This window comes from Orycteropus afer, unplaced genomic scaffold, assembly GCF_000298275.1.
Source record: "Orycteropus afer afer isolate SDZICR_OR568_19922 unplaced genomic scaffold, OryAfe1.0 scaffold00079, whole genome shotgun sequence".
In the NCBI taxonomy this organism is placed as follows: Eukaryota; Metazoa; Chordata; class Mammalia; order Tubulidentata; family Orycteropodidae; genus Orycteropus; species Orycteropus afer.
Genome location: NW_006921666.1, coordinates 6,276,758 through 6,303,906, shown reverse-complemented (window position 1 = coordinate 6,303,906; position 27,149 = coordinate 6,276,758). Strand labels below are relative to the sequence as shown.

The 27,149-nt window shown below is 42.5% G+C and overlaps 1 protein-coding gene across 1 annotated transcript in view; it reads left to right on the top strand.

The window, feature by feature from the left end:
* Window positions 1-27,149, top strand: part of FLVCR2 (FLVCR heme transporter 2) — a 100,488-nt gene that overhangs the window by 35,739 nt on the left and 37,600 nt on the right. The window contains exons 2-3 of the mRNA XM_007941349.1: window positions 18,743-18,884; window positions 25,353-25,493. Coding sequence (XP_007939540.1) covers window positions 18,743-18,884; window positions 25,353-25,493 — 283 coding nt within the window. The remainder of the gene's footprint in view (window positions 1-18,742; window positions 18,885-25,352; window positions 25,494-27,149) is intronic.

Below are 27,149 nucleotides of genomic sequence, written 5' to 3'. Positions count from 1 at the left end.
ATTTTTGTGTTTATATTTAATTGGTGATTGTGTGTTGGAGTGACTTGCCCACAATTTTCATTTTCTTTGTATGTTATCTATGCAGGCAGGGTACTGTGCTGTGCTCCTCTATTCTCTAGTTAACAGCACTTACACACTCACCACCTGTTTCCTTTCCTGTTGTCAGCCTCTCATATGTCCTTGCTGACCTTGGCAAACAGAGCCTGTTCTTAGGTCCCTGGAATCCGAATGAGAATGCTTTCACTTTAAAATCCAAAATGGTTGCCACTTGTAAAAATTCAAAATGGCTATGCCCTCCTCGGTCACTTTAAATATCCAAAATGGCTGCCACATGTAAACAATCAAAATGGCTGCACCCTCTGGACAGCGGAAAGTCAATAGCTCAGGTTGTCTCCCTCCTTCCTGTTTCCCTTCCTAGTCATAGGCCACCAGTGCAGTCGTCCCTGCAGCCCTTGGTGACCGGGGCTGATCTTTAGGTCAATTCTCAGGTCCCAACACCACTTGGAAATATTCAGGCTGTTGGTTCTGTCAGAGTAGCTGACAGTCTGCAGCTCTGACCATCTCTGTACTCACTGTTTTCGTTCAGGTTTTTCCACTACTTTGTGCCTAATCCACATCTGCATAGTTCCTTTCAAAGCTCAGGACTCCAGGATTATCTTCTGTATCTCTGTCAATTGGTTTTCCTTTTCTTCGTTGAAGAGGGTCTGTGTTGCTTTTCTGCCTATTCCTCCATCTTACCAGAAGTCCCCCAAAGTTGCTTCTTACATACAGGAAGCAGACCATATCCCTAAAGCAGCTACTCAGCTGCTCCAATAGATTCCACCATGGAGTTGATTGCCAGTCTCATCATGGGGAATAACTACCACCAGCTGCCCAGCCACTCAACCAGGCCCAGCCAAGTTGACACACAGCCTTAACTACCACACCAACAGCAGAGGGTGTGACAAAGAAGGGCCAGTGGAACAAGGCTCTCATCCTGTTGGTCTGTCATGTTTTTGTTTCATTTGTTTGTTTTAATTTTTTGAGACAATGCACCACAGCCTTCTTTTATTGATTGAACAAATATTTATTGTACCTACTCTGCCAAGCAACTTTCTGAGCACTGGAGATGTAGCCATAAATGGGAAAGATAAGGTCTCTGCTCTTGTAGAGTTCACATTTAAGGTAAGAGCAATTAGACTGTAAGCCAGCCATTTAGGAGTAACTAGTGGTGGAACATCAGACAAATAGGAGAGGAGGAAAAATCATAACAGGATATTGGGAGATTTTTTTCCTAAGTATGTCCCTGAGTAACTCCCTAGATAACTGGGCTAGACCTAACGGTGCTGCTTTCTTTGGATGTTATTAGATAGGTGTGACTAATGATTTTCTTGGTGCAAGATTTAGATTTTTTTTTTTCCTCTCTAGATTTCCTTCTCACGTCATCAGGCAGGGTTGGCTTCTTAGGAAAAAAGTACCTAGAGCCCACTCTATTTCTGGAAGTGTACACCCAAGGAAGAGGAACTGGGTCTTATTCATGACAGTCCATTGAGCAACAGCTTTTCTGGGGCCATTGAGTAATTTGCTTGACTCAGAGTTTCACCATCAAAACTCAGAATGGGAGGGCTATCACTAAGAAAAATCTGACCAGTCTTAGAAGAACACTTAGGAGGATTAGAAATGCTTATTTATTGTCACACGAACTAGTTTGAGGTATGACAACAGGTTAATTGCATCATGTTACAAAGCAGGTATTTCTTCTCTTTTGGGATGTTTCTCCTCTGTCTATTGAATGGCAGGGAGGGGGAAAGCTGAACACAACAAAAACACACAGGATTGGAGGATATGTCTGTTGGCCACTGTGTGCTGCCATCTGGGACAGAGGTGGTGGGGAGTGCCAAAGCATTTGAATGGAGCTTTGCTCGTTGCCTATTTCAGATGGAAAAACCTCTCTGGATATCACATCTGGGGAAAGTAAGGTCTGCAGTCTGTGTTCACTGCTGGCCTGGTGGTTTGAAAGATAGCCACTCATTTTTCCTCTTTCTCAGCTGAGTCATTGGGGAAGTTCTGTGAGCCTGTGGTCACCAGCCTTCAGCACAGAGGGACCTTTTTATGTTGTTGCCAGTGGTGGTTTGGGCTCTTGATGAAAGGGGAGGCTGAAGAGGCTTTACTTCTGCTCTCAAAATAGACCTAGACTGTCTCTTCACAGATTTCACCAACAAGAGCAATTACAAGGGAAACATTCAACCCATAAAATGAGTATTTACGTACCCAGGAGGCTCCTGAGTTAATGGCTGAGAGCGGGCATAACTATCAGAGCTCAGCTGAAAAAAATAAAAGTAAAAAGTCTTTGTTCTGCATCTCTTATTTTGGTAACCAGAAAAAATTCCCTATAGAACTCAGACTCCTCCCCTAAAATTAGCATCTTCTCTACTTACTACCTACAGTATCTATCTCTGCTCTTCTGCTAACTTGCAGTCCCCAAAGATGAGGAAACCCAGCACCAAGGTCAAGATCAAGATCAAGGTATACTCACCAACAACAAAATAAAATTAATGAATAAAAAAGATCAAGGTATATTAGGTAGATTACAGTCTTGGTGATAATGAGGTCTTTGTTCCATGTCTGTTGTCTTATCCCTTGATAATATTGTGCTCAGTGTGCAGTAGGTGTTCAGTAAGTAATGAGTGCAGGCTTGAGGGTGGGAAGTTGATCAGTCCACATCCAATGGCCTCCATGTCTGATTTCAGGGAGTCCTAAATTTGCCATCTTATGTCATTCACCTTGCATCTGCTTTCTTTTGGATTCTTGCAATACAGAAAGTTGTTACCATGCCTACATTGTTTACTGTAGAACCCCTCAAAAACCTCCACTGCCACTGAATCAATTCTAACTCATAGCAACACTATAGAACAGAGTAGAACTGCCCTACAGGGTTCCAAGTCTGTAAATCTTTACAGTAACAGATTGCCTCATCTTTCTCCAGCAGAGTGGCTGGTGGGTTTGAACTGCTGAACTTTTGGTTAGCAGCCCCATGCTTTAACCGCTGTGCCACCAGAGCTCCTCATTTACTGTAAAGAAGAGCTAACTGGGTTAGATTTGGGCTGCAGAGTCCTAAGAGTCATGTCTTCATTCAGAAAATGTTTCTCAAGTGTCATCTCTGTTCTTGGCATTGTGGAGGGAAGACTGAAGTCATAAGAAAGAATTAGTCAATGTCCTTGCCTTCAAAGGGCTGACAATCTAGTTGGAAAGACAGCACCTACAGGGGGAAAAAGAAATTAAGCATTACATTAGAACAAGAAATCCCATAGGTCATGACTAAGTGGTAAATAAACTAGACAGACTATAGCTGGAAACACTTCTCATCATTGCTTCCTCCAAGCATTTAAGAGTGAAAGAATTTTCAGCTCTTATGGGCATTCACCCGTCCATGACATTCATTTTGTTCATCAAGGGCTTTGGAGTCAGATAACCATGGGTTTAAATCTGAGTTCTGCCATTAGAAGCTGAATGACCTTGGGCAAATTATAGATGTTTTCTCATCTCTAAAAACCAAACAAGAGATAATGATACTGACTTCAGGGGGCTGTTGTGAGGGATTAAATGAAAGAGCGTGTGAAAGATCATCACTGAGCACATACTGCCTAGCACATAGTAGGTGTGCAGTATGTATTAGTTTCCTTCCTTCTAATTTGAATAGCAGTCTAGACCTGAGCATTGACAATAATGGTTCAGAGTACAGACTGTAGTACAGATGGCCAGGGCCCAAAGTCCAGCCCCATCACTTGCTAGTTTTGTGACCTTGAGCTGGCTACTACTTGCTCAGTTTTCTCAGTTTTAAAATAGGGAGTGAAAGGGCTCAGGTATATACAGTACAGTGCTTAGGACAGTGCATGTTGCATGGTAAACATAATGTAAGCGGCAGGTTATTATTAATTTCTTCATTAGGAACTAATGACTAGGGAATCCTGATTTTAGTAGCTGATTTTTCCCGCATTCCTGTAACCTCTTTTCCCCAAAGGGAAACCCTGGACTGTCATTCATAGTAGTTCCAGTCACCAACAAAATCACAGATTCGTGAACAAACCCTGTGGTTGAGGAGGGGGCCGGAATGAAGTGTGGAGGTGACCAGCTGTGGCTTTGCTTCCTAAGTTCTTAGAGTCCTGAGTTTAGCCTTTTAAATACTTAAACCCCTTTCATAAGTGATTTTCCCCAAAGCGGTGGGATTGTTTTTGTCCCTGAAGCCTTAATCATGAGTTGACCTTTTCAAAAAAGCCAAGAGCTTGGATTTGGGGATTCCAGAAATACAGTCACATGAGCAGGCTTTACCTGCACCTGTGTTGCTGACCACGGCATTTTCCTGTCAGCAGCTGGTGTTTCTGGGCAGCTGAGGGCCTGTTGTCATGATTATGTTCAAGCCCTGTGTTTTCAGTTCTTCAGTGTTTCAGCGCCTCAGTGGCCACGTTGGTCTCTCTTTCCTTCTTTTGTGTATCCACAGACTCATTCCCAGGACCCCCAGCTGAGCCCCCTCCATAGGCCCAGAAGTGGTTTTCTTTGCAGAGTGCGTTTACTCTAACCTTCCCAGTGACCAGTTACCATTGAGTTAACTCTGACTCATGGTGACCCCCTGAGTGTCAGAGGAAACCCACAGGGTTTTCAATGGCTGATTTTTCAAAGTAGATTGCCAGGGCTTTCTCCTGAGCTGCCTGTGGGTGGACTTAAACATCTAACCTTTCAGCTGACAGCTGAGCACATCAACTGTTCTCACCACCCAAGAACTCCCACTCTAACTTAATTTCTTACATTTGGGATGTGGGAGCCTCTGCCTGTGCTCTGTTTTGCCCAGGTTACTTATTCATAAAGGAGCCCTGGCGGGGAGTGGTTAAGCCAGTTCGCTGCTAACCAAAAGGCCCATAGTTGGACTCACCAGCCACTCCACGGGAGGAACACGTGGCAATCTGCATCTGTAAAGATTACAGCCTTGGAAACACTACAGGGTAGTTCTACTCTGTCCCATAGGGTCTTGGAATCGACTCAGTCAGCATCTAACATCAACAACTACAGCTCTGGTGGCATAATGCCTAAGGCATTTGACTGCTAACCAGAAGGCTGGTGGTTCAAACCTACCAGCCACTCCTCAGAAGGAAGATTGGGCATTCTACTTCTGTAGAGATAATGCCTTGGAAACCCAAGGAGGGGTTACTATGAGCCAGGATCGACTCAATAGCAGGGAGTTTGGTTTAATAAACATTTAGGAGCTCTGGTAGTGCTGTGATTAAAGCCTTGAACTAACTAAGAGGTCACTGTTTCAAACTCACCAGCTGCTCTGTGGGAGAAAGATGAGGCAATCTGCTTCTGTAAAGATTTACAGCCTTAGAAACCCTTTGGCTCAGTTCTACTTTGTCCTGTAGGGTTACTATGAGTTGAAATTGACTTGATGGCAGTGGGTTTTTTAAGGAACATTTAAATGCCATTGCTGAGGGGGGAGCAGGGTATTCATAGTACTAGAATTACGGATTGGAGTATGCAAAGTTGCCTAAATACCATCATCTTTGTGGTGTTTAAATATACACACTAAGTGTGTGGGAACAGGCAGTGAACTTTGAAGTCACTTCTGAATGCTTCACATGCTTCCCAATGTGGACATGGTCTGGGGAGATGGAGCTTTAGTGGTGGCCCCCCTGCTGATGGCAGTGCTGTCCACGCCTCAGGAGTGCCAATGCCAAGCCACTCAGCCATCTTCTGAACATTTTCTTATAGTCCCAGGAGTGCCCTAGCGTGTTTTTATATGGAATGGAAATTGTTGTTAATTGTCATCAAGTAGGCCCTGACTCATGCTGACCTTATGTATAGCAGAACAAAGCACATTCTTCATGGTCATTGATATATTTTAGTCCATTGTTCAGCTATTGTATCATCCATCTCATTGAGGGAATAGAAATTAGGCATACTATATTTTTTAGCTCCGGTAGTGTAGTGCCTAAGGCACTTGACTGCTAACCAGAAGGCTGGCGGTTCAACCCACCAGCCACTTCTTGGAAGGAAGGTTGGGCAATCTACTTCCATAGTGATACTGTCTCAGAAACCCAAGAGGGGTTGCTATGAGTCAGCTCTGACTCGATAGCACATAACAACAACAACATATTTTTTAGCATATAGTGGTGCCCATAAATTCTGTGTGGAGTTAGATGATCCTTTAAATAGCAACATTTTCTTACATTTGTTGTTATGGATTGATCTCTGTCCACCCAAACTATGTGTTGTGAATCCTAAACTCAATGCTTGTGGTTATAATCACATCTGGAAATGAATTGTCTTTGTTATGTTAGTGAGTCAGGATCGTGTAGGGTATATTTTGAGTTAATCTCTTTTGAGATATAAAAGAGGTTAAACAGGCAAGCTAAGAAGTAGAGACCTGGGAAGAGAGATGCCAAACCACAGGGAGATCACCCAGGAGGAGAAGCAGCTCGGAAGAGCCAAGGACCTTGCCCTAGAGCTAGCAGAGAGAAGAAGCCTTTCCCTAGAGCAGCATCTCGGAATTTGGACTTCTAACCCCCTAAACTGTGAGAAAATAAATTGTGTTTGTTAAAGCCATCCACTTGTGGTATTTCTGTTGTAATAGCACTAGGTAACTGAGACATTTGTCTTTGTAGTTTAAGTTTTCTGACATATGCTGTGTTCTCAACAGTCACATGCTATGAACTTTATTGATAGTCAGCTTAGTCTTTATATAAGACCTTTGCTAATGTGTATATGTTGCTTGTTGTCATTAGGTGCTGTCGAGTTGGTTCCAAATCATAGTGCCCTTATGCACAACAGAGTGAAACACTGCCTGGTCCTGTGCCATCCTCACAATCATTGCTATGTTTGAGCCCATTGTTGTAGCCACTGTGTCAGTCTATCTCATTGAGGGTCTTCCTCTTTTTCACTGATCCTCTACCAAGCATCATGTCCTTCTCCATGGACTGGTCCCTCCTGGGAACATGTTAAAAGTATGTAAGGTGAAGTCTTGCCATCTTTGCTTCTGAGGAGCATTCTGTCTGTACTTCTTCCAAGACAGATTTGTTTGTTCTTCTGGTAGTCCTGGTCTACTCAATATTCTTCACCAACACCATGATTCAAATGCATCAGTTCTTCTTTGCTCTTCCTTACTCATTGTCTAACTTTCACATGCATAGGAGGTGATTGAAAATATCATGGCTTGGGTCAGGCACATCTTAGTCCTCAAAATAACATCTTTGCTCTTTAACACTTTAAAAAGCTCTTTTGCATGAGATTTGCCTGATACAATATGTCATTTGATTTCTTGGCTGCTGTTTCCATGGGCATTGATTGTGGATACAAGTAAAACGAAATCCTTGACAACTTTAGTCTTTTCTCTGTTTATCATGATGTTGCTTAATGGTCCAGTTGTGAGGATTTTTCTTTTCTTTATGTTGAGGTGTAATCCATATTGAAGGCTGCAGTCTTTGATCTTTATCAAAATAAGTGCTTTAAGTCCTCTTTGCTTTCAGCAAGCAATGTGCATATGTAAAAATGCCCTGTTTTGGTTTCCTAGTGCCACTCTGACAGGAATATACCACAAATGGGTGACTTTAACAAACAGGAGTTTATTTTCTTATAATTTAGGAGGCTGGAAGTCTAAGTTCAAAGTGCCAGGTTCTTTAGGCCTGTAGGGTTTGGGTGAAAACCCCTTGACCTTGGGCTTCAGCTCTGCCTCTTGCTCCTGGCCCTCTGAAACTCAAGGCTTTCTTCAGGCAGCTGCTGACTGCTGAGGCTGACAAACCCAAGCTCAACCAGTAAAAAGGCACAGTCTCAATATTACCAAACGGCATAGCAGGCCACTGGTTCAAGTCCATTAACAGTCCCAAGATTGGCACACAACATGGCAGGCCATTGAGATAAAGACTCAGCCAAATGCAGGGTCCAAGTGTGCCAAAAAGCTCCAGACCTTTCTCAATGCTTCTTTTTATGTTCTGGAAACAGACTACATCCCTAAGGCAGCTACTCAGTTGCTCCAGTAGATTCCACCATGGAGTTGATTAACAATCTCACCATGGGGGATAATTACATCCAGCTGCCCAGCCACTCAAAACCAGGCCCAGCCAAGTTGACGCATAACCTTAACTACCTACCACACACCCTTTGTGGGTGATGACATCATACTGCATGCTTTAAGATTGCTATATGGGTTAATCAGCTTTAAACAAACTTAGTGTGTGGAAATGTAGATTGAACCCCAGTTTCCTTTTAAGGTTCTAATTTTTAAAGGATGCTTAGTCATGTTCTGTTCAATAGCAAACTTTCTATGAGAACCTTCTCCAGATTTACATGTGCAGCCACATCCTTACCTGAATCAGGGCTCACCTCATGGATCTAGATTGGAAATGCTGTTTTCCTGACATGTCAGTTAACTATATCTCATTCATTCAACACCCACTTACGGAGTAAACTCTATTCTGTTTACTAAGTACCAGACTACTGAGGGTCAGGAAAAATGGTTGAAAACCAAACAACAGTTTAACTTAAGTAGTAAAGAATGTGTGCTTTGAGCATTGTATTCTTTTAAAGAGCTATCTATATAGGATCAAATTGACCGTAGCAACTTGAAAGATTAGTCAGGAAGTTTAGGAGGCAGTGAGTTGTGAACAATTGAGAAAAGGAGGATGAGAAGGGTTGCACATCTTGACGACTGTAATCAGTGTCACTGAATTCTTCATGTAGAAATTGTTGAACTGGTATATATACTTCTATGTGTGTTTTTAATAAAAAATAATAAATTAAAAATATTCAGTACGACATGGAGAAGAACTGGTTTTAGAAGCAATTATGTGTGTGTGTGTATGTATATACACATATATATCTTAAACCTTATAATGTCAAAAAATATTGCTGAAAACCAAAGATGCTGGGGGCAAGGATATCATGCCTAACTACAATAATCAAGGTCAGTTCTGTGAAGAAACTTACATTGAAAGATTAAAACACAAGGTATAGACTAGATGATGGAAAGTTCGGGATCGGGAATAGTCCAGTTTTGCTGGAGTAGGGGAGCTCTGGTAGCATAGTGCCTAAGGTACTTGACTGCTAACCAGAAGGCTGGCAGTTCAAACCCACCAGTCACTCCTCGGAAGGAAGATTGGGCAATCTACTTCTGTAGTGATACCGCCTCAGAAACCCAAGGAGGGGTCGCTATGAGTTGGGTCCAACTCGAGGGCAAATAACAACAACAGCAACATAGGGAAGTAGGAGATGGGACTGGAAAGTCAGTTTAAAACTAGGTTGAAGAAAGCCAAGAACGGCAGGCTGAAGGGTCTGGTCTGACTTCCTTCCTCAGAGAGGGTGACTCCTAGGTAGTCCTTGAGCAGGTCCTGCATGGGTTGTGCAGTGTTGAGGAACATGAACCTGAATGCAATGTGCAGGTGGGTTGGAGAAGAGATCACAGTTGTCTAGGAGTAAGGCTAAAGGGAGGGTACAGATTCAAGGATAAAGGGACACTTCCAAGGATCTGGGACAGAGTAGATGTTGGGGAGGGGTGAGAGGACAGAGTCAAGGCTGACTGAGAGAATGGAGAAAGAACAGAAAGAAGCTGGAGAGAGATGAGGAGAAGAACCAGGATAGGGAGGTTTTCATGACTCTCATAAAGATCCCACATATGTCTTGTGGGTCCCCTGGAGCCTCTCCTCTCTGCCTGTCACCACTGCTGGGTGAGAGTGCAGGTGGAAGAGCTATGCTGGCAGGTGGTGCAACGCGTGCTGCTGAATAGTCCATGTGTGATAGCTCCCTTCACAATAATGCCACAAGAGACATCTTATGATTTTCTTACTGTGAATTAGGAAACAGACTCAAAGAGGTAAATTAACTTGCCCAAAGTCACACATCTAGTAAATGGTAAAGCTTGAATTTGAACTCAGATCTTTCTGATTCCAGAGCCTGAGCCCATAACCACTGTACTAGAGTGATGGTGTCTCCAAGGATTGTTGAAATGGAAAGTAGTAAAGGTGAAGGATTCCTCTTAAAATAGAGAGTGCAGCATGGGCATGAGCCCATGCCCATGGTACATGAGTCCTAGATTAGATCATGAGGAGAACAAATTTGTTGAAGGCCTTAGAGCCCAAGGCTCTGCTGCAGGGAAAGCAGTGGACCTATTAGGGGTCATTTCTGATCCTTAGCACATGTCTATGCCTGCTTGACCCAGTGACCATGCCCAGGGGAAAGGCATGAGCCAACTGACAGGAGCCACTTGGGGCCCAGTCCTGGTACTGAGGGTAGGCTTAGCTTCCTCTGGAGAGCCTGGTCTGCCTGCAGGAGGGGAGAGCAGAGGAGGAATAAGATGGATGGGTAGGAACCTGTTTGCTAAGGTCACCACCTCCTAACAAGAAGAGCCAGGAAGATGAGGCGTCTGAGGCCCTAACAAAGGGCTCAGATTGGCACCAGCTATTCTGTCTCTGTGCCATTAGGACTGCTTCCCTCACATAATGTTGACATAGAGCTCTCTGCCTTTGGTGGAAGCCCCAGAATTCTCCCTCAATGTTCAGGGCACATTCTAAGCCATGACCAGGTAGGATGTGAGACAGCAGCTTAGTGAGCCAGGGTTCTCACATAGCCTTCTCACTCAGGGCTTTGTCGTGTGCCCTGTATGAATGACAATGGGGACAGTGGTTCTGGGGGTCTCAGGGCCACTATTGTGCATGTATTGCATTGTGTGGTTGTTCTGGTTACCTAGTGCCACTCTGACAAGAATATACCACAAATGGGATGGCCTTAACAAACAGGAGATTATTCTCTTACAGTTTGGGAGGCTAGAAGTATGAGTTCAAAATGCCAGGCTCTAGGGGCTGTATGAAAGCCCCTTGACCTTGGGCTTCATCTCTGCCTCTTGGTCCTGGCCCACTGAAGTTAGAGGCATCTCTTTACTCAGGCAGCTACTGGCTGCTGAGGCTAACAAGCCCAAGGTAGACAAATAAAACGGCACAGTCCCAATGTTATCAAACCACATGGCAGGCCATTAATTCAAGTCCATTGTAGTTCCCAAGGTTGGCAGAGCATGGCAGGCTGCTGAACAACGACACAGCTACATGCAGGGTCCAAGCATGGCATAAGCTAGAGACCATTCCCAAAGCTGTTTCTTATATTTGGGAAGTAGACCATGTAGCTAAAGGCAGCTACTCAGCTGCTCACAGTAGATTATACCATGGAGTTGATTACCAGTCTCATCATGGGGAATACTACATTTAGCTGTCCAGCCACTCAACCAGGCCTAGCCAAGTTGACACACAAACTTAACCTCCACAGTGGTTTTTTGAGTCATAAGGGAAAGATGGAAGGTTCAAGAGTGGGAATCATATCCAGATACGTACAGTTTGATGGTTTTTGGTTTTAATTTTCTCACTCTGCCAGATGCTTCAGCCAGAATGACAAGTGACACGTCACATAAGGTGTGACTTCTTCCTGTGACCCAGAGCCCTCAGTTATGGCTGTCTACTCAGGCTGCACAGATATATGTTTAACTGTGACATTTGCTTATGACCACTGACATTGCAGCAGTATTTAGATGTCACCTTGAGTTAAAAGAGAAAATAAAAATGTATCGCAATCTGCCTATCTGTCCCTCCATTAATCACATTTTGTTGTTGTGGAACATCCTCTTTTTTGGGAACATAAACCATAGTGATTAAGCTTGCAGGCTGTGGATTCAGAACTGCTATGTGTGCAAACTCCAGCTTTACTTCCTCTAGGTGTGGACCAGGGCACAGATTGCTTAACCTTAATTCACCCCAGCATCTTCTGTAAAATTGTGTCAAAAGGAATTGAGTCAATAATAAAATTAATCAATTAAATGAGGTTTATTTGGGCAGAAGATTTGAGAATCAGGTAGCACTAAATCACATGAGGAAATGTACTACACAGAGTATCAGCAGTGCCTGACTTTTTATTGGGGGAAAAAAAAACATGGAAGCAAAGAGCTTATTTCTGATTGGCTTATATAATTTACTACTGAAGTACTGTTAGGATCTCACTGGTCAATGAGGGTAGAGAGGTAGAATCTCATTGGTCAGTGAGGGCAGCCTGATTTACAGGAAAACTAGACTTAAGGTTTTGGTAAAGTCAAGTCTTAGGGGCATCGTCCAGTTGACTTGAACATTTTGTCAATCACTTGACTTCATTTTGATTTCATTTAACAGTTGGGACAATGTTAGATCCCCTCTTGGGCTGTTGTGAGGAATATTGAGATAGTCCATGTATTTATTGTTGTTAGTTGCTATACATTCCCACTCATGCGGACCCTACGTGTACAGAGTAGAACTGCTCCATAGGGTTTTAAAGGCTGTGACCTTTCAGAAGCAGATGGCTAGGCTGTCTTTGAAGGTGCCTCTGGATGGGTTTGAACTGACAGTCTTTTGGATAGTAGTCGAACACTTAATCATTTTTGCCACCCAGGAACTCCACTCCATGTAGACCTCAATACATTTCACCTATAGTTACTATTATTATGGGTAGGCCCTGAAGGTAAATGAATCCTTCCCTCAGAGAGGTGATAATGTGGTTGAGGGGGACAGATGTTAAGTGAATAATAATACAAATATAAAATTACCTACTCAGGGATCTGGCCTCATGTGAGAGATCAAAGAAGGCTTCCCTGAGGAGCATGACTTGAGCTCAGGCTGAAGGATGTCTGCATTTACTAAGTATCAAAGGGACAGGAAGGGCATTTGGTAGAGAGGCTTGTGCAAAGGCCCTGGGTACACAGAGGCTTTGGACACTTGACAGACAGAAAGGAGACCAGTGTGACTGGGTCCCAAGAAGCAATTAGAAGACGAGGGCGGGACAGACAGACCCTGAGAGCAGAACTTTTTGGGCTGTGTTTAGGATTTTTGCCCCTAACTCCATAACAGAGACATGTCATGGGAGGCAGCGAGGTATGCGTGGGTTCTGGAGACACAGACCTGGGTTCGGATCCTGGCTTCTCTGCTAGCTAGCTCTGTGACCTTGAGCAAGGTGCTGAACACCTGTTTTTCTCCCTCTTTTTTCTTTTTTCATTGTAAAGTTATTGGGGTTAAATTAAAAAGATAAAGTATGTTAGATGTCCAGTACACAGTAGATCCCAAGAAATGATAGGCCATCTTACCCTCTTCCTACTCTCCCATCTACACTTTTTGTTCTTCTTACCACTGTGGGAACAATGTAGTTTGTTGAAAGAACCTAGACTCTGATGGGCAGACTTGTTGATATTCCTAGTTTTGTGTAGACAAAAATTTTCACAGCCAGCCAGCTAGCCATCTAGCCAGCCACCCAGCCACCCAGCTATCTAGCCAGCTAACATTACTGCGTAACTACTGTGGGACAGAGGGCTGTGGTGGTTCAGGGGTAGAATCTTATCTTCCATGCATGAGACCCAGATTTGATTCCCAGCCAGTGCTCCATGCACATCCACCACCTGGCCTCAGTGGAGGCTTATGTGTTGCTATGACGTGGAACAAGTTTCAGTAGAGCTTCCAAACTAAAACAGACTAGAAGAAAAGGCCTGATGATCGACTTCTGAAATCAGTCAGTGAAAACCTGTGGGTCACAATGATCAGACTCTGTTGTGCGTGAGGTCACATGAATTGAGGGCTGACCTGATAGCAGTCAGCAACAACAATCCTATGGTACAGACCTAGAAACTAGGAACTGAGAATGTATTCTCACTCAACACAGCTCTGAAGAAGAAGGAAAAATCTAGATGCAACAATGAGTCTCTCCTCATCCAGAGCAAAGAAGAATGAAGAAAATGCATGGAAACAATTAATCCAGGGAGCTGGTAGACCATGCCAATCCTCAGCCTATATGACCATGAGACCAGAAGAACTAGATGATGCCCAGCTACCACTGTCAACCACTCAGAGGGCAATCTGTGTAGGAAATCCTGGATAGAGTGGGAGAACAACGTGGAACAAAACTCAAAATTATATTTAAAAAAAACAAACAAACCCAGATACTGGCCTGATAGAGCCTGGTGAAACCTCTGAGACTGTGGCCCCTAGCTGCCTTTCAGGTCTGTAATTGAACCCATTCCTGTGGCTTCTAGCCAAATAAAAGACTGGAGTTTGGGCTGAACATTTACATCAGGTAGATACACTTGTTGGAGAGATCAGTCATGGGAGAACAGAAGAGCTGTGTATATACAGGGAGACAGCCTGGGGGGCAGGAGTGCATGAGAGGGAAGGATACAAGGAAGAGGTAACTGTGGAGAAGAAGTGGGAAGAACTGTTACATTGTGGGAAATTGCAGTCAATGTTATGAGACAAAATATGTACGAACTGCTGTGTGGAAAATGAATTTGCTCTGTAAACTTTCACCCAACTCACAATAAAAATTAAAAAAAAAAAAGGAAGAAGGAAAATAGAAAGTCTTGAGAAAACAAAAGAACTAGAACTTTCCAGTCTAATCCTTATGCTTTAGTTTTCCATGCTAGTTATGAAAGCACCTCCAAAGCCAATTTCTCCTTGAGAAAGGTTACTGTGAGGCAGTGTTGCTTTCCAGCTGGGCTTATTGTGGGTCCCTCCATCTCACCACTCCATCCTGGTGACTGGAGAAGGCTTCCATTTTGGACTTGGGGCAGAACAGCACTCACTCAGGCTTAGTATATAGACACAGAGAACAGAAGGATTAGTCGTGTAGTGTAGGACCAGCTGGAAGGATTTTGTGAGGCAGGAAATCATTGGGGGTTAGGTTGTCCTGTATTGGGGGGTCTCAGGATTTGTATTTTCCTTTTGGGAAATGAAAGAATTGCACAACCATGGATGATTTCCTTTACCTTCCTTCATCTCACAAATGGGATCCTGGAGGAGCCCTGCAGTAACTCTGGCCTAACCTCCCTACTTGGTGATCCAGGACCACTGCTGGGGATGTGGATGCAGAAGGTGCTTCTCCTTATTCTTCTGTGAGTGGGCTCTGAAGGAACACTATTGGGAAGAGCCTCGCTGACTGAGCTTTCTCCAGGATTCTACTTAACTTCTGATCAAAGTTCCAAAGCGCATAAGGGCCAGATATGACCTGGAGCAGTCCTGGGGTCCCAGCTATGAAGAAGGTTGTATTGCCTGTTTGTGGCTGATTGTAACCTCAAAGTCTTGGAGATAAGCAATGGAGAAACTTGACTCTACTTTGACAAGTCAGTGTGATTGAGGAACAGATAGATAAATCTCCAAGGACATGAAATATGCTTCCCTTTGGGAGACACCTGCTCCCTTGGTTCTTCCTCAAGGCTTTTAGCCCTGGAAAACCCTTCTGCTAGGCCACAAGGAGGAGGCACTGGCCTGACAAGCCAGGAGATCTGTTTTCTCACCCCGACTCTGCTAGAACTCTGTGTGACCCTAAAGAAGTCACTTAACCTCTAGAACTTAACCATACTTAGCTTATTTGGTCTTCTAATAATTGGTTTATAATAGAGGATTGGAAAGGAACTTGCAAATTATATGTGGTGGTTATGTTTGTGTGTCAACTTGGCTGGGCCTGGTTGAGTGGCTGGGCAGCTGGTGGTAGTTATTCCCCATGATGAGATTGGCAGTCAACTCCATGGTGGGATCTACCACAAGCAGATGAGTAGCTGCCTTAGGGAATGTGGTCTGAGTGAAGAAAAGCCTCTAGTTTCAGTGGGCCAGGAGCTGGAGGCAGAGCTGAAGCCCAAGGTTGAGGGGTTTTTACACAGCCCCTAAAGACTGGCACTTTGAACTCAGACCTAATGCCTCCAAATTGTAAGAATAAACTCCTGTTTGTTGAGGCCATCCTGTTTGTGGTGTATTCTTGAGAGCGGCACTCTGATGGCACACAGATTAGTCTTCAAACAACCCCACCAGGCATGCTTCACTAGCCTCCTGTGGGGGTCGATGGCTGCATTCAGCTGCTTGTGATAGATCCCACCATGGAGCTGATTGCCAGTCTCATCACGGGGAATAACTACCACCAGCTGCCCAGCCACTCAACCAGGCCCAGCCAAGTTGACACACAAACATAACCACCGCAATTTTTGTTAAGGCCATCCCATTTGTGGTATATTCTTGTCAGAGCGGCACTAGGTAACCAGAACACTATTTATCACTCTAATTTCAACACACAATTTGTGATATTGTTTGTATTCTTTTTTTCAATAGTTAATAATTTATTTCTATAAAAATATACATATAACATTTGCCAATTTAATATTTATCATATGTGCAATTAATGATATCAATTACATTAATCATGTTGTACAACCATCAGCAGTATCCATTGCCAGATATTCCATCACCATAAACAGAAACTCAAGCTTCCTGAACAGTTGACTCCCCTTTTCTCCTCCCCTTATGCCCCTAATAAACTTTGGTCTCTATACATTTGCCTATTATAGATATTTCATATGAGTGAGATCATAAATATTTTTCCTTTTGTGAATGACTTACATCATGATTTGTTGCTGAATAGACTATTGCAGGGAAGTATTGAATTTTATCCACTCACTAATTAATATTTGGATTGTTTCCTGTTTGGGGGGATATTACAAAAACAGTTGCTTTGAACATTCATACATAAATCTTTATATGGAAATGTGTTACTAGTTTTGGGTAAATATTTATGAGTGGAATGGCTGAGTCATATGGTAGTTGTGTGTTTAATTTTTTTTTTAACCCAGTTTCACAATTATTATTGTTTTTTGTATAACCAAGAAGAATGAAATCCCATTCCTAAATCTGTTTTGTGCTGTTTACCCTCAGGTTTTTTTGGGGGAACCACAGTAATAGCACTAGTCCTGGAACTCGATTTCTGCACATCTTTCTTTCCCTTGTGTTTAAGTGTTTACATTTGTTGTTGTTGTTATAGAAAATATACAGAGCAAAACATACACCAATTAAACAATATCTCCATGTACAATTCAGGGACATTTATTACATTCTTCAAGTTGTGCAACCATTCTCACCCTTCTTTCCCAAATGGTTCCTCCCCCATTAAAATAAACTCACTGCCTCCTAAGCTTACTATCTGATCTTTCAAGTTGCTGCTGTCAATTTGAACCTATATAGATTGTTCTTTAAAAGGGCACCATAAAGGCAAACATTGTTTACTAATAAGTTAACCTAGTGTTTGGTGTAAAGAAGAGTTCAGGGAATATTTTGGTTTAAGGTTTAAAGATTATCTCAGGGCAGTAGTATTGCAGGGTGTTTGTGTTTTGAGAACACAGGAGCCTGGCTCAGTTCCTCCTAAAATATTAGCAGAGTACTTTCCGCACGGCAGATGCTTTAAAGATGTGTTTGATTCATTGATTCTGTACTGGCATAAATTGAAAGAGCCCTTCACCCAGCCTGTTGATGGCTGTTAGTGAATATTTCAGAGCTGAAAACCACAAGTATCCAGTCTGAGTTAATAGATTTGACAGAGGAAACCAGTAAGAAGGCCAGCAGACTGCCAGCAAGGTGCTTCTTTACCTTAGTTCCTTTCAAGTCTAATAAAGGAAAAATGGGACCTCAGGACAAAGGACTTACTCATCTTCCTTCTCTCTTGGAATTAGAAACTTGTCTGAGTTTCCAGGCCATTTTCCAGTGTCTGGCTTGGTATCATGCATGGTAGAGTCCCTGGATGGAGCAAATGACTAACACACCTGGCTGCTAGCTGAAAGGTCAGAGACTCCTGTCTACTCAAAAACACCTCAGAAGCAAGGCCTGGTGATCTACTTCTAACTGTGCAAACCCTGCGGAGCACAGTTCTAGTCTGACCCACCCGGGGTCACTATGAGTCAGAATCAAGCTGCTGGACACTGGTTTAGTTTTTCTGTTTTAAAATTTGTTTATCGTGTGTGGCAAAGGGCTTTTGGGAGATGTCTCCCAGCCAGCCAGTACTGAGTCATAGCATTTCTGACCTCTGAAATGCTGAAGTCATGTTATCTGTCAAGTTACTGGAGTTTGAACTCCAATCTAGATAGGAGATGTTTTGAATTGTTGGGGTGTGTGCCTCTGTGTGGGAGCTCTGGTAGCATAGTGCCTAAGGCACTTGACTGTTAACCAGAAGGCTGGAGGTTCAAACCCACCAGCCACTCCTTGGAAGGAAGATGGGCAATCTACTTTCGTAGTGATACTGCCTCAGAAACCAAGGAGGGGTCGCTATGAGTCGGGTCCGACTCAACAGCACATAACAACAACAACATGCCTGTGTGTGTTACTGCCAATTTGCATGTGTTCATGTCTTGTGTGTATAAATTAATGCAGTTGTGTGTGACTTCACGCTGAAGATACGATATAAGTTGCTGGGTTATTCACACAATGAGCTCCAGCTTTCCTACTTGCAAAATATGGTAACAGCATTCAACTTCCAACTTACTGAATGCAAGTTCTTTGGGTCAAAGGGTGTAAAACTTTTTTGCCAGCTAGTCTTGCAGTTCCATGTTAATACACTCAGTGAAATCAAGAATTTAAGTGGCATACGAAAAAACTGATGAGCATTGTGTCATTGCATCTTAGAATGAGGATTCAGGAATGTGGTTCCTTTAGACTGCAGCTAGAGAACAGCCAGCTGGCATTGAGATCCTCAACCATATTTTTTTCCCACAGGTATCAGTGTTGAGGGTGGCCAGAAGTCTGTGTAAGTTGAGTTGCCAATGAAAAGACAGTTTTCTCTGTTGTCTTGAGGGGAAAAAACAATCCCTGTTTGAGTTTTAAGGACTGAATTTGGAGGGTATTTTGTTTATTAGGAGTTCCCTTAAAACTACTGTCCTCTCTTGGCCACTGGTAACTCTGATTGTCTCTGTCTTCTATAGCTTGGAATCGCAATTGGGTTCTTGGTCCCTCCTGTTTTAGTACCCAACATCAAAGACCAGGACCAGCTTGCCTATCACATCAGCATTATGTTCTACATAATAGGAGGTGTGGCCACTCTGCTTTTCATCCTTGTCATCATTGGTAAGGTCATTAATGGACTGGAATGGGGAGGGGAGAAGGAGGTTCTGTTGACTTGGGTGGGGCACTTGTGAACATGGCCCTAGAATGCCATGGACTTTTACAGAAACAGGAGGCTGGGTTCACAATGGTCTTTAAATGTTTTACCCTGAGCAGTTGGCATTAGTGGTAGGTGGTCCGGTGCAATTTGTTAGGAACTCAGTAAATGTTTTAATTATATTTAACCTGTTCCCTAAGCCCATCTCACCAGAATTAATGGGTAGACTGCTGATTCTCCTGATGAAATGCTGGTGAACCCTTAAGATATCACAAGCACTTAGAAAGCCCTAAGCAATTTGGTAGGGACTCAGTAAAGGTTTTAATTATATTTAACCTGTTCCCTAAGCCCATCTCACCAGAATTAATGGGTAGACTGCTGATTCTCCTGATGAAATGCTGGTGAACCCTTAAGATATCACAAGCACTTAGAAAGCCCTAAGCAATTTGGTAGGGACTCAGTAAAGGTTTTAATTATATTTAACCTGTTCCCTAAGCCTACCTCACCAGAATTAGGGGGAAGACTGTTGATTGTCCTGATGAAATCTCAGTGAGCACTTAAGATTTTGTGAGCATTTAGCAAGCCCTATCTCATTTTAATCTCAACATGCTTTGAGGTGGAGGTACTATTATCAGTCCTAGGTAACAGAAAATCAGGCTGACGGAAGTTAATTAAGTTACTCAAGATTAGATAGCTAGTAAGTGGCAGAAATTGGATTCAAACCTAAGCTTGTCTAACTCCATACTCTAAATTTCTGAAAACAAAAACAAAACTATCCACAAACACCGATAATGTCACAGATTCTCCTGAGAACACTTTGAGACCACGTTTTTAATGTTTTTTGTTAAAATTATAAGACTGATATTAGGAGCTCTGGTAGCATAGTGCCTAAGGCACTTGACTGCTAACCAGAAGGCTGGCGGTTCAAACCCACCAGCCACTCCTCGGAAGGAAGGTTGGGCAATCCTACTTCCGTAGTGATACTGCCTCGGAAACCCAAGGAGGGGTTGCTATGAGTCGGGGCTGACTCGATGGCAAATAACAACAACAACATACATCAGTCGGCATTGCAGCATTATCCACAGTAGCCAACCAGTAGAAACAACCCATGTGTCCATCAGCAGATAAATGAATAAGCAGAATTCAGATAAAGTGGTTTATCCATACAATGGAATGTTATTCAACCAAAAAGAGAAATAAAGTTGTGATGCATGGCATAGATGAGCCTTGAAAACATTAGGCTGAGTGAAGTAAGTCAGACTCAAAAGGATGTATATGAAATGTATAGAACAGGAAATACACAGAGACAAAAGTTTAACAGTGGTTTCTAGGGAATGATCTGCTAGTCGGTTCTGGCTTCAGCCTTAGAATCTGAGTTTTTGTTTGTCCCTTTCCAGTCTCTTTCTAATAGGAGACTATTTGGGCTTTGTTGATTCTGTACTTAACAAGAGAGGGAACAAGAAAACAGTGGGTGGGCTTTAGCTTCAATGCCAAGGGACTGCAAGGCACTTTTTGTTGTAGTTTGGGTGAAAGGTTACAGAGCAAATTAGTTTTTCATTCAACAGTTTTTTCATTCAACCACTTTTTGTTCTGTGACATTGATTGCAATTCTCTCAGTGTAATGCCACTCTTGCCACTCCTGCCTGGCTTCTCTGTTTCCAGTCATGCTTCTTTCCTGCCTCTTTTGCCTTCTGAGCTTTGTTTTTTGGACATATATGTTGCCTTTTGGTCTCGTACAAGGAGCTCTGGTGGTGTAGTGCCTAAGGCATTTGACTGCTAACCAGAAGGTTGGCAGTTCAAACATACCAGCTACTCCATGGAAGGAAGACTGGGCAATCTGCTTCCGTAAAGATTTACTGCCTCGGAAACCTAAAAGGCGGTTGCTATGAGTCGGAATTGACTTGATAACAGTGAGTTTAGTTTTTGGTCTCATATGGTTTATACTGAGGAGTACATTCCTCCTTGGTGTTATTACTCACTTATAGGCCTAGCTATTGTTTAGCTGAAAGTTGATCCCCAGGGGTGAGTTCAGTTCTAAGCTTAAGGGGTGTCTAAGGCCCACAGTCTCAGGAGCTCCTCTCTCAGACCAGTAAATCCAGTCATTTTTATGATTTTGAGTTTTGGTCTACTTTTTTTTTTTTTTTTTCTCTCCGTCTCTGTCTAGGACCTTCCAATGTGATCTTGATCAGAGTTATAGCCGAGTACCATCTAGTTCTGGTCTCAGGCTAGTGGAAGCCATGGTTTGTGTGGACCAACTGGACTAATTGTTTCCTGAACTCTTCTATTTTCTTCACTTTTCTTTGCTCCAGATGAGGAGAGACCAACAGTTGCATCTTAGACGGCCACTTGCAAGCTTTTAAGACCCCAATTATTACTCATCATAGTAGTAGAAAATTATCTTTGCAGACAGTATTATGCCAATTGATCTAGATGTCTCCTGAGACTGTGGTCCTAAGTCTCCAAGCCCAATGACTAAACACCATTAAGGTGTTTGATTATGGCTAAGAGCCCCCTGTATGCTCTACTATAACTTTGGATATATTTACAGCACATACAACTACATATGTAGAAATGTCCTCTGCCAAACATATGTACTCATGGTTGTGATCTCATTCATCTTCCCACATCTTTTCAGGCAGACATGTAAGGCACTTTTGGAAAAATAAACTTTCCATATAAAATGATATCATTTACACTCATGGAAACAGATGTTGTAGGTACTACAAATAGTGTTAGGAAGAAGTGAGGGTAGGGGGAGCAGGTAGTTATTGCTTAAGGGGTACTGGGTTTTTGTTTGGGGTGATTTATATATCTATATATTATATATGGCTATATACAATATATGTATGGATATCTATATTTTATATATATATATATATATATATACACACACATATATATATATATATATATATATATAAATGGATCATGGTGGTGGTTGCATAGCATGGTGCAATATGATTAATATCACTGAGTTGTGCACTTAAAAGTGGTTGAAACAGCACATTTTTGTGATACATATTTTACCACAAAGAAGCTCTGGTGGTGCAGTGCCTAAGGCATCTGACTGCTAACCAGAAGATTGGTGGTTCAAATCCACCAGCCACTCCTCGGAAGAAATATGGAGCAATCTACTTCTGTAAAGATTTGGAAACCCGGTGGGGGTCACTATGAGTTGAAATCGACTCAATGGGAGTGATTTTTTTTTTTAACCACAATTTTAAAAAAAATAATATACCCTCATTATGGAAAAATCTATAAAATGCAAAAAAGACTGACCATTAATTTAGCCTGTGCAAATTTATCCCAACTCCCAACCTCAGGTTATTATTATTAGTTTTTGTGCATGTGCATTTAATTAGTCAGATACTATAATGAATAAATCATAATTATTATAATTTTATATCCTTTTTTCATATGAGTGATGTTGTAAGGACTATTAAGAAACAGCGAAGGTAGAGGCTTTCACATTCAGTTAGTCACCTGTCTAAGGTTAACCAGCTTTTTCCCTCATGTCTGAAAGGTCCACCTCACATGGTAAAGGTTTCATTCTTGCCTGCTGGCCTCACCCTCAAAGCCAAATGGTTCTATAATCATGTAACTCATTCAGCCACTCTCTCTGTATTCTTCTTTCCTTGGAGTCCAGCATGGTGAAGGGCTGCCTGATGGCTTTTGAAAGCTGACACAATGCCTTGGACAGAGGTCTTAGTGTTCCTGGAGAGGCAAGAAACTTACCAAGCCAGCACTTGTGGCTATGGAGCTGTAGATGAGAGCAGAGAAGAAAGATAAGGCCAGTGACCCTCTTACTTGTTAGTTGTCAAGTTGTTTCCAACTCATACTGATCCCATGTACGAAAGAATGAAACACTGCCTGGTCTTGTACCATCCTCACAATCATTGCTATGTTTGAGCCCATTCTTGCAGCCACTGTGCCAATCCATCTTCTGAAGGGTCTCCTTCTTTTCACTGACTCTACTTTACCAAGCATTATGTCCTTCTCCAGCAACTGGTCCCTCCTGAGAGCATGTCCAAAGTAAGTGACACAAAGTCTCACCGTCCTCCCTTCCAAGGAGTATTCTAGCTATGCTTCTTCCAAGACAGATTTGCTCATTCTACTGGCCATCCATTATGTCAAAGAGTAAAATCTCTGAGTCTGTTAAAAGTAAAAAAGCAAAGAGTTTTATTGAGGGTAATACAATTCACAAATTGGGGACACGCAGGGCAGAGAGGAAACTACCAAGTGCTTCACTATGCTGGAGTCACATAGCCATATGTAAAACCAGGACCTTAGGTTATATTTTTCTGATTGGTGCTTAGTGAGGTAAGATGGTCGAGGACAGGCTATCTGGAAGCAGATGTTTTGCTGTGATTCGTTCACAAAGGATATGTGGGTTGTGGTGATTGGATGCAATGCATCTTGCTGGGAGGGGGATCACAAGGTGGTCACAAGGTGCTTAATGATAGATTTTCTGAGAACACACAGTAGAATATCTTACACAATGAGTTTTATTTTAGTCCCTCTCCTTAGCTTCATAAGATGTGTTCTACACATTGGTGGCCTAGGTACAGCTTATAAGAAAGCAGTATGTACTCAAACATCATAAAGAATAGAAAAATAGAAATCTTGCTAAGACAATTGCAAGAGTGAACCATGATCGTAAGACCTCTGGAGTCTTAGAAACAAGTTACAAGTGTTTAAATGAACCTGATCTCCTCAATACAATTACATGAAACTAGAGAAGCTGCTTCTAAAGTTTACAGTTCATGGTGGAAAACATTTCCTTGATTGCATTATTACAGCTATACAAAGGTTAACTACAGCTAAGGAAAAAAACAGAACAAACAAAATGGAGTTTTACAAGACACAAGATGGAGGCAGGCTTAAACCTGAGCCAGCCCCCTTCAGAAGTACCAGGCACCCTAATTTTAAAATCCCTTACAGAATGGTATATTTAATATTTTCCACCAAAACCATAATACAAATGCATCAATTCTTCTTCAGTCTTCCTTGTTCATTGTCCAACTTTTCCATGCATATGAGATGGTTGAAAATGCCATGGTGTGGGTCACACATGTCTTAATCCTCAAAGGAACATCTTTGCTTTTTACTCTTATGGATCCAGACTTTAAGTTTATATTTGTAATGTGCCTAGCTCCAAACTCTTGTGTTTGTAGCAGATAATGGCCTGGCTCTTTGCAGTAGATATATCTACATTTTTGATCAAGCACAGATAGCAACTCATTGAGTAAAGAATTGAAAAATCTTATTTGACTTCAGGTTTGTAGTTCCCAAAACCTTGAACCACCTTGCTGATAAAGAGATAATAACCTTGTTGACTTGCTTTCTTTCCCCTGATTGAAAGGGAGGTGAATAGGCAAGAGGCAGCCTGAGAATGTGAGTGGGAAGTTATCCAAGACTGTTTCCGGAGAGGGAAGAACCATGGCTCTGAAACCAAGCTCAGGACTCTCTGGGTTAAGGGTTCCCTTTGATCTCCCAGGAGAGAGTAAACCTCATTTCCAGAGCTTCCTCTAACTGGAAATCGTCTACTGACCTTTTAGGAATATTCTCATGGTCGGGAGGGGAAGGAGAGGCCACATAATACTTGGATTCAATTGGGGAACCAGTGAACATGAAAATGACGTAAGATCAGAATACGTTTAATTTTGTTATACATAAGTAACATGAGTTGGTGTTCACTTGATGGCCACTAACAACTGTTTAGCCAAACAAAATGTATACTGAATGGCAATCAGTTCAGTCAATATAATAATTACCAGTTATACTGAAGATAGAATATAAAATGGGTGATTTTCCCACTACCCCTTCCAGTTCTTCATATTAGAGTGCCCACTCTTAGAGAAACACATGTATGTCTTTCCTGTCTCCTTCATGAGGCAGGTGTCTGATTCAGACTTTGAGAAACTAGCAATGGACTCTGGGTTTTTCCCACAGAAGATCTCCCTCACTTACTCAGGGATTCCATATCAGTCTCTGTGTGCCAGGCACTGTACTAAGCCCAGGCAGTTCAGTCTTATCCCCTTTGTAGCAAATCTGGTGCTAGCCATTTACTGGACTCACTAATGCCAAAGCTCCAGCATTTGCTTGTCCGTCCATGTGTTAATACTGTATTTTTTTCAGCGCTCTGTGGTATGTTATTTGCTGATTTTTATGGAACTCCTTGATCCTTGAACACTGCCTGGGAAACCCAATAATTCCAGCTTGCCATATGCCATTAAGAAAAAGCAATCAAAGGACCACTCCCTCAGTCTTAGATAGTGAGAAGCAGCTTCAAGAGAGGGGGCTGTATGGCACTTAACTTTCTTTTGGAGTCTTACCTTCTTCTCAGATGATAAGTCAACACTTATCTGTGTGTCAGCTCAGCAGGGATGCAACCACAGGGATTTGCAGTGATCTCTCTGTTTCTTTTCTTTCAGTATTTAAGGAGAAGCCCAAACATCCCCCCAGCAGGGCCCAGTCCTTGAGCTATGCACTGGCATCTCCTGATGCATCATATTTCAGTTCCATTGTCCGGCTCTTCAAAAACCTCAACTTTGTGCTGCTTGTCATCACCTACGGTAAGATGCAGATGTGTCCAGGAGTGCAGTTGAACTGCCAATGTAAGATAAGATGCCCTGAGAGATTTAAGGGGCCTAATCTGTCTCTGTATCTTACCTTTTCCATATCTCAAAAGTGCATGTAAAGTTGTTGTCTGAGACAGAACCAGATCTGTCTCAGGGCCTTTGTATGTGCTGTAAATTCCACATGTTGCTGTGTTGCTGTTATATGCCATCGAGTCGGACCCGACTCATAGTGACCCCTCCTTGGGTTTCCAAGGCAGTATCACTACGGAAGTGGATTGCCCAACCTTCCTTCCAAGGAGATTCCACATAGAAAACCATCACTTCCTGTTTTGGTTCTCTAGTGCTGCTGTAACAGAAAATACCACAAGTGGATGGTTTTAACCAACAGGGATTTATTCTCTTACACTTTTGGAGGCTAGAAGTCCAAGTTCAAAATGCCAAGCTCTAGGGGCTAGATGAAAGCCCCTTGACCTTGGGCTTCAGCTCTGTCTTTTGCTTTCAGCCCACTGAAGCTGGAGACTTCTCTTAGCTCAGCTGCTGGTTACTGAGACTGACAAACCCAAGGTTGACAAGTGAAATGGCACAGTCCCAAAATTATCAAACCACACAGCAGGCCACTAATTCAAGTCCATTAATAGTCCCAATATTGGCAGATAACATTGAGATGAAGACTCAGCCAAATGCGGGACTCAGAAGTGCCAAAAGCATAGAGACTGTCCCCAAAGCTGCTGCTTATATACAGGAAGCAGACCACATCCCTAAGGCAACTATTCAGCCGCTCACAGTAGATTCCACCATGGAGTTGATTGCCAGTCTTATCATGGGGAACAATTACATCCAGCTTTCCAGCCCCTTGAAACCAGGCCTAGACAAGTTGACACACAACTACCACACTTCCCATGCTATGTTTTCTGGTCAACGCCTAGCTTACTGGTCCTTCAAGTCTCATCTCAGTATCAGCTCTGTAAAGCAGAGGTGCCTTTTCCTCTCTTATTGTGTTGTTCCTTGTACATCTTAACATTTATATTTAAAAAAAAAGGAAAAAGAAAAAAAAAACAAAAACTGTTTCCAGGTCTGTCTCCCCACTAGATTGTGACCTCCATGAAAACCTCTGAGATATGTGTCTTTTCATCTTTATAGTCCCTCAGCATTGGCTGGCCTGGATACTTGAGGAATTTTTATTGAATGTATGCCTACATTCCTGAATCTTACCACATGAACCACTCCTAAACCAGTCCTCCTTCATCTTATAACATTGACTCCACTTTTTTTTTTTTTACTGAATGCAAGGCAACATCTCTCTCTCATTTATTTTTCTCATTTATTTTTAGCTTTTGGAAAGATAAATTTGAATCTTTCATGATTTGCTTTTCTAGCATGGTGTTTTCTTCATCTTCTTCTAAACCTTTAATAGGAATATTGGAGCAGACAAGGACAGAGCCTCACACACTCCATTAAAGAGTGTTTGTCCTCCAGGGGAGCATCAGTCTGTTGACTGGTATTTTAGTTCAAGCAGTTACAGATCCACCCAACTGCAGTGATTTCTAGCCTCCATGTTGTTGTTGTTGTTAAGTGCCGTCGAGTCGTTTCCGACTCATAGCGACCCCATGCACAGCAGAACGAAACACTGCCCGATCCCGCACCAGCCCC